Below are 8,047 nucleotides of genomic sequence, written 5' to 3'. Positions count from 1 at the left end.
TGAATGTTTCATAGCTGCTATCACTGATCATGAGAAGATATTTTTGCTAGTCTATAAAAGAAGATTTCTATTCACAAAGACGATTTAAATATTTCAGATTTACATGTCAGACAGCCATGCCTTTTCTGTGAGCAGTAATGACTGGAATATGATGATTTCAATTACATTAGATGACAGCCAGTCAGTTAACGCCTCGCATTGAGTCTACTGAGGCAGAACCAGATTGTATAACTGCTTGTTATGAAATGATAAGCCTTCATCACTTACAGTGATTTCTATTTCCTCTCCTTCATCTGTGACACTGATGGCCGTGACTGCGAGAACGTGCCAATTCTGTGTTTTGTATAATTTATAAATGGAACAAAAATTAGAAAGTGATATTATATGCAGTACAAAAAAAAAAAGTATTTTTCAAACAAATGATCATTATCGGCCATGAGAACTTGTAATGTGTGTTTTGAAAGATTTTACTGCCTCAAGCTTAGTAGTTACAAAGCTTTATGTTAGTCACCTAAAAATCGCCCATGTTTGTTTGAAAAGTTTAATGTATTTTTGCTCTTTCTGGATTATGTCTTATTTTGATGTTTTCTGTCAAACACAATAATGTATTGTACGAGACGATTAAAGCATTCTTTAAATATGAAACCGTTACATCAATGGCAGCAACATGTTTAGAGGAATAGCTTGAAATGTTCTGATTTGCCTTCTTTACATGAGGTGGACGAGAAGATCAAAACCGCTCTCACATCTGTTCAGAAACAACATTCATTCATAAGTGAGCTTTTAGGGTGGGGGTATAGCGATTTTTTTTTTTACCTTTGGTCACAGCCACACCAGTGGTTTTCCCATTTCTAATCTTTGTTCTGAGCTTTTTGTTTTGAACAGACAGATACAGTGGCATCAATTTTCTTATCCAACTCTTCGCAAGAACACAAAAAAGTGCCAGAAATCACAAAATACATCAGTGCAAATTAACACATGCAGACAAGAACCAGAACAGGTGTTTTTGGCGGACGGGATTTAAAAAAAACAAAACTGTAGAATAATGCACATGGAACAGGCTTATACAAGTGCGATCAAGAAGCTCTGCGACCCTTTGTGTTGCACGTGTGTGCAGCATGTGCGAGCAGTGACTGTCACGAGTCAGGATTCCACATGACCCTGTGCGATCAACATCAGGAATCTGCCCTCCAGATGTTTCTGTGACTACTAGCAGGTGGACCGCAAACTGATGCAGAGAAGAAAACATCACATTCTGTGATGATGGGATGATCAAAACCTCAAATCAAGGATCATCACTGGTTACAAAGTTGGATTTATGGCTACGGCCCAGCAGTTCTCTTCAGCGTCCACGTGGTTGGATTTGCCCCCCAAGGTTGAACACAGAGTTCTAGTGAAACGTCTGAGGGAGAGCATTCTGTATAAAAGACTTAAACTGCGGCGCAATAACATTTGGGTGCTCCTGCTGTGCTTTGAGCTGGTCCACATCGGGTGAATTATGCACCGGATGTGAGGCCACACCACCATAGTGGTCGCTCTCCACCGGCACCACTCACCAGATTGACTTCCCCAAAAAGAAATTCAAACTGAAGAGTCGACTTTTTGACTCATTGGAGGAGATTTGGTGCTTATTGCAGGGAGTCTTACAATCCTAGTAGGAGCACAGGCAGCAGCATACCAGTGCAGTAAATAAAAAGGCAAAGGCAACAGTGCAGTTGGAGCACACACATGCCATTGTGCTGCAGTTGAGGTTGTTTGCTCTGAATCTTCTCTCTCAAACACCTTAAAATGTTACAGTGGAACCCTGTGTTGACCATCAAACCCGGGGGACGAACACACAGTGCACATTCACGTGTAGAAAAAAAAAAGGAGAATGCTCCTGGTGGGCTCCTGACCTGATGTGGCTGGTCCAGTCCTCGAGACTGAAGCTTTTCCACTATGAAAACTGCTGTGTGGTCTCTGGGTCAGAGGCACAGACGTACCTCAGTGATGATCCTCCACATGAGGGTTGGATCGTCCCGGCTGCCGACCAACAGAGAGAGAGAGAGATGTTTTGTCTCTGCTCCGGTCCATGGAGGAACCACAAATGCACATGTACCAGTGGTCGCAAAAATGCCCCTGACACAGTAGCGCAGCATCACATAGTCTACTGACTCTGACAGTGACTGCTTGCACATGCTGCTTGTGCAACATAAACAGTGTCTGAGTTCTTCCATCACACCTTGTACCAGCATATAACTCATAATAGGCAACGCTTGGTACAAAATGACTGACTTTACTGTAACATCACAGCGCTCCAACACTCCAGGGTGGAAGCAAAACTATGAGTCAATTTCTGAGATGAGGTATTCACTCAGTTTCAAAAATTTTAGTTAAATAGTCTTCAGTCCAAAGTCAATCAATAACACTATCAGTAAATGTAAACAACAATCATTACACCAAAATTCACATGATTTGTGAGCAACATCAAGCGACAACCTCCCGCCTCTCCTGTTTTTTAAGGCAGTGATTTGAGGGTTAAAGGTCAAAGTCCTCCCTTCTCCTCCAATTTCTGGAAAAGCACCTGGCTGCGGAGCTGGGACTGTTGTTCTCCGTTCTTCCACAGAATCAGCAGGTGGTCCGTCGAGCACGTGACCAAACCGTTCTCCTTGAAGCTCACAAACATCTGGAAGAAGTTCAAAACGGATAATTGAGGACGACATCATTTAGAAGCAAAATGTAAGTTTGAACATGATGGACTCCTACCTGGACTGCTCCTGAGTGTCCAATCAGGTCTCCTGTCAACTCCAGCATCCTGATGTTGGGGATGTCCATGACCTTCTTTGATGGCGGACCAGACTGTTTGTTTGACCGGCTAAAACTCCACATCCCAAAGAACCCTGGTTATAGGGACAGAAGGTTAGTGTTAAAGCATACTTGAGGACTTCTAATAATGGTTTAAAGAAGATCCATTGTATACATCCTGGTCTTGTTGCATGTGCTTTTACTGTTGAAAAGAATATTTCTGTCAGAGGGTGGAACTTCTTCTACAGTTAATTGAGAAGTAGATGCCCCTACAGCTAGCCCTAATGGCTGCTCCAGCAGGGCTATTTTCTGTGTATACTTGCTTTTGGACTGAATACTGAAGTATTCTTGTTTCCCCAAAAAGCACAACCCATATGGTAACAAGAGCTATGATTATTGCAAATATGCCAGGCTGAAGTAGTAGATAGGGTGCTGTGTTTCTGTCTGTCTGCTCATCATCACTTGCATGTTTTAGTGGGATACATCCAAAAACAATCAATTTATGTTTAAATTTGTATAAACTACATTTTTATTAAATGTCAGAAAATGGTGAAAAATGTCAGTCAGTATGTCTTGTTTGTTCCACAAGCCAAACTTGTTCCTTTTACTGTCGTAGAGGAGGAAAGAAAGTATAATATACTCAGATTTCAGATGGTGGAATCTATGAATTTTGCCTTTTTCTGATGAATTGAGTATCAAAATAGTTAACGATTGTATTAAATTAATTGTCAACAAATGATTCAATAAATTAGTCAACTAAACAATTAGTTGTTGCAGCTTTATTTTCCTTATGTTTAGAGAATATGACTGAAAGGTCAGTGCATTTCTGTAGCAATACGACAGTTTTTAATGGTATGTTGTGGAAGATTTCACCTTTTGCAAAAACTGCAACTCCTGCAATGTGGATGTTGCACTTGGCTATATTATGACTTCAATAAAGTGTCAATAATTGTGTAGCCCTGAAGACTAAAGTTCACACACAGGGTTACAAATTTTGGCATGAATTGGTCTTTTATACGGAGCCCGTCAGGTGACATCGATATGAAATAAAAATAACTCGTTCCTACGTATTAGTAATTCGTGGCCACGAGATATGAATGCGTGGGAACGGTATAATTATCACACGATGTTTCGTCGCAAGAGATCGCAGGATATTGGTGTGGTTCATTCCAAGGTTAAAATCAAATCAAATCAAATCAAATCAAATCAAAATGCTCCACGTTTCATGCAAGTCCGCCCGTTTTCCTTAATCGACAGCTGGTATGACCGCACTGTGAAATTTGCTCCACAACTTCTCTTGTTTCTTCATATTAGTAATGCGAGGCCACAACTTAACTATGTCGGTCCCACGTATTAATAACTCGTGGCCACGATTTACTAATGCGTGGGAACGGGTTGTTTTTATTTCTTATCGATGTCACCAGACGGGCTCCGTACTTTTAAGACCACGTAATGTAAATTTCTTTATAGGCCCATGTGTGCAAGGGTTCACAGGGACCCTTCTGCAGTGTGCAAACCAAAACTGGTGTTCAAAACAAAGCTTTTTATAAGGAGAGACTGGACAAGCAGATTCTCCATCATCTTTATAATTCATTAATGAAAGGATTGCAACCGAAGTCGTCATTGCAAGTTCTAATACAGTAGAAAATTCTAAATTCTCCAGAAATTCTTCTGTCTTCTTAGTGTGCTCAACACACCTCAGGAATAATCCCCCTGACAGGATGCTACAGTCCAATCTGTAACCAGCCACTACATCCTGCATAAAGTCAAAGTCACAGCCTTTCAGATATCATCCACAACGGCCCCGTGTGTTTTACTGTGTTTGATATGAGCGGCAATGCAACATGGGTATCTACACAGCAGACTGGTGCACATCTACAGCAGCATGAAAAGCACCACTGTTCACTGTCAAAGTCAGTGAGCGCACAGGAATGTGGAAACCATGAACAGGCCTTCCATGTTCATTTAGAGTTGTGTTTCTGGCTACCTAATTAATATGAATCCATTATTCATTGTTGTTTTAGCTCTGGTCAGCTCTCTGCGGGAAATATTACAACTGTTAAAGCTGCTAAATGTTGCACCAGCTAGTTGTCCTTATTGTTTGATGCTGAGCAGATGGTATAGAGAAAGCCTTTTTAGTGAAAACAGTCACCTACCACTGCTTAGGTTCTTCACTGTCCGTGGCTCTAATCCCACTACACTATCCTGGGGTTGTTTTGCACAAGTTCTCCTTTCCACAAATCTCTACTCTGGAGCTGTCAGGGTTAAGTTAGCATGGCCGCATTTATGGTTAACATTCCAGGATGAAATAAAGTGGAACTCTCCTTGAAAGCCCACAGGAGTTGTAAGTGACTGACTTCTGGTTTCCGACACAAAACAAATGACTGACAAATAATTGGCCTTTGCAGTGCATTCTCCAGCCAAAACTCACCACAGTGCGACACTAACTACAGACATCTACAGCATCAAAGACAGCATGACCACACAGACGCATACTCAACTTTAGACCACCCCACTTAAGCAGAAAACACAGCCAGTCTGAGTGCTGGTACGGTCCACTTTCCTTTGATGTACACAACACCACATCTGGCCAACATTACTGTACCTAACCTCCTCCCTCACATCAAGACACTGCACTACACACATACACAAGTTCAGTGCAGGCAATTTTCTCCAGTCTTTGATCTTTCTAATTCATACTTAAGTATGTAATCTATCATGAGGAATGTAATCTAGTTTTCATAAAATGGCAAATCCGTGGGAGGAAATGGGATGATGGCCGTTTACAAGGTGTGGGAACTGTTTGCCGTCCCATCAACGCTGGAACATCTGAGTGTGTGTCCTGTTGTTTGCATGTGTGTCACCTGGAGAGGCTGGTTCAGCAGAAGGAGGCAAGTCCTGGATCTCCCACATCCTCACGCTGCCATCCTCAGAGCAGGACATCAGCTCGCTGAAAGAGAGGCAGCTACTTGAGTAATAATAACCACAAGCTCTTCTTCTGTTTGTAAGGTGAATGTATTGAACATACACAACTTGCAACAGGTTAGACGGTGACATACGTAGGGATACGCTGAAGATTTGGAGTTACATTCAAAACAAAGACCAGGCTGAGGTTCCTGTGCATCCAATTAACCAATTTACATCTTTTACAAATGACACCATTTTTCTGAGCCAGAAGCAGCGAAAACAGAAGAAATTGTTGGATTTCATGTTAGATTTTTTACATCGTTGGAACTTTTCAACTGTATTTGAATTAATCCGTTGGGGGAAATTATCCACATCTTGGCTTGAAATTGTAATACTTCATCAACATTATTGTATTCTACATGTCTCATTTAAATATTCATCAAAAACCCATGACTGACTCAGATGAACTTAACAATCACATGGAAAAATTCAGGGACTTCTCAGTTAAACAGCAGACTGTGTGTACACCGAGCAGAGAGGCGGCAAGTATGAAAACAAATTACAATTAAAATTTCTAAGTAGTAAAACATCTACAGTATGTAGATTAACCATTTTTCCTAGAATTGGTAACACTTGTGGGCACTTAGAGAAATGTTGTACGTGTTGATTCCAGGTGTTTTCAATTTTAGTAAACTAACTAAAAGAAAATTCAACTTTGGTTTTGTTTATGATTCATGGTATTAAATCAAACATACGTGAGTACAAAATAAATGCAGCAGTGGAGAGAAACATCCGTATGGAGTTGATTTGCATTAGATTGTGAAAAAAAATGGTTGTGAAGATGTAAGCAGTAAAATATCTACAATACGTCGTACAGCCACAATCTTTCCAGTATCAAAAACACTCACGGCCACTTGAAAAAAAATGCTGTAAATGTTAATTCCAAGTTAGTTTTTTTTCTTTTTCATGACTTATGGCATTTTAACTATGCTATATTGCATGAAGACATATTTGAGTTGTTTCTATTGTTAGCCATAGTTGTGCTGTTTCCATAGAGGTGTAGGACTTTATATTGCAGTGAAAAATGAGCCGACAGTGACAGAAAATGTGACAGGAGCAAAAGCTGCTCGAGGATCACAGGGTTAGGTACTGACATCTTACTGATAATAGATGCGACAGGTCGGTACAGTATACTGAATTTCCTCAAGAGCAGCTTTTCTGAGTGATCTTGTCAATGTTGGGGACTAATTTCATTTTGTGTTTAAGTGCCTCGATGACGCACAAAGTCTGATATTTGAGAAAATTCACTTAAATGAGCCTGATTTGTTTTAGTGGTTTGAATGTTCTACTGTAGAAACTAGATATACAAAACAAGCTGTGGCTACAACAGAGAACCTTGTATCTTTCATGATAGCAGACTCTGTCAAGTAGACTATTTATAACTATCCACTTATGAAATGTTCTCTTACTGAATTTGTGCAAATGTACAGTATGGACTTGCCATGTGATCATGTTGGTTGTAGCTGCTGCCCTGACTCGTTCTGTGTAACTTGGTGCAAGAGACTAATATAAACCATTTAATCCAAATGTATTTGTTGTCTACTTTCGTTAAGAAAAAATTCTCATCACAAAAAAGTTCAGGACACAAATTGATACTTGGTTGATTTAGTTGAATTGCAGGGCGTTTTCATATTACTGCCTCCTGCAGAAATGCCTGCTTGTTCTTTCAGACCACCTTCTGACCAAAAAAAAGGCATAAAGGAGCTTTTAGAACCATTATTAGAAGTTTTGTGTTTTATTAAAAGGAAGAAAAAAAATGCTGATATGATCTGGTCTTCTGGATTTCTAGGAATCCGTTTTTAATGTCTTGCACAAGACAAGAACAATGGCGCACTCAAGTGGATGAAAAATGGAGTGCAGGCTTGCGACACGGATCAATCTAAACCAGCCTGGAAGCAAAGATCCTCACAAGGAGTCGCAAAATAAATCAAAGGACTCTGAAGATAATTAACAGTAGTGGAAACTGAAAAATATGGCATGCTTATTTTTTTTCTAAACTTTAATCAAATCTTTGCTTTCTGTATTACTAAATAATGTTGGATCTGTGAGAAATACTTGAATAAAACTAAGAAAAAATAAAAAAATATCTGTCTTTGGTCTAAGCAGCTACAGACTAATGGCAGAGGATTAAACGTAGAATCTATCTTGTTTTTACTCTCTTAACTACAAAACTTGCCTGTAGGTTTGAAAAGCGTATTACTTTTGACAATTGTCAAAATTGCACCATTTATCAGTGCCAGAAACGTACAACCAGAAGTAATGGTCAAGTCCTAAAGCTAATTATGTGTGATGGGGG

The 8,047-nt window shown here is 39.9% G+C and overlaps 1 protein-coding gene across 1 annotated transcript in view; it reads right to left on the bottom strand.

Annotated features, from left to right (window-relative positions):
• Positions 1–616: 616 nt before the first annotated feature.
• The window catches only part of wdr41 (WD repeat domain 41), a 20,679-nt gene continuing 13,248 nt past the window's right edge, over positions 617–8,047 (bottom strand). The window contains exons 12-14 of the mRNA XM_008297203.1: positions 5,649–5,734; positions 2,746–2,879; positions 617–2,665 (exon numbers count right to left, since the gene is read on the bottom strand). Coding sequence (XP_008295425.1) covers positions 2,525–2,665; positions 2,746–2,879; positions 5,649–5,734 — 361 coding nt within the window. The 3' untranslated portion in view covers positions 617–2,524. The remainder of the gene's footprint in view (positions 2,666–2,745; positions 2,880–5,648; positions 5,735–8,047) is intronic.

This window comes from Stegastes partitus, unplaced genomic scaffold (genome assembly GCF_000690725.1).
Source record: "Stegastes partitus isolate 25-593 unplaced genomic scaffold, Stegastes_partitus-1.0.2 Scaffold1198, whole genome shotgun sequence".
NCBI classification, from domain to species: Eukaryota; Metazoa; Chordata; class Actinopteri; family Pomacentridae; genus Stegastes; species Stegastes partitus.
The sequence above is the reverse complement of the archived record's forward strand: the minus strand, read 5'-3'. Positions and strand labels throughout refer to the sequence as shown.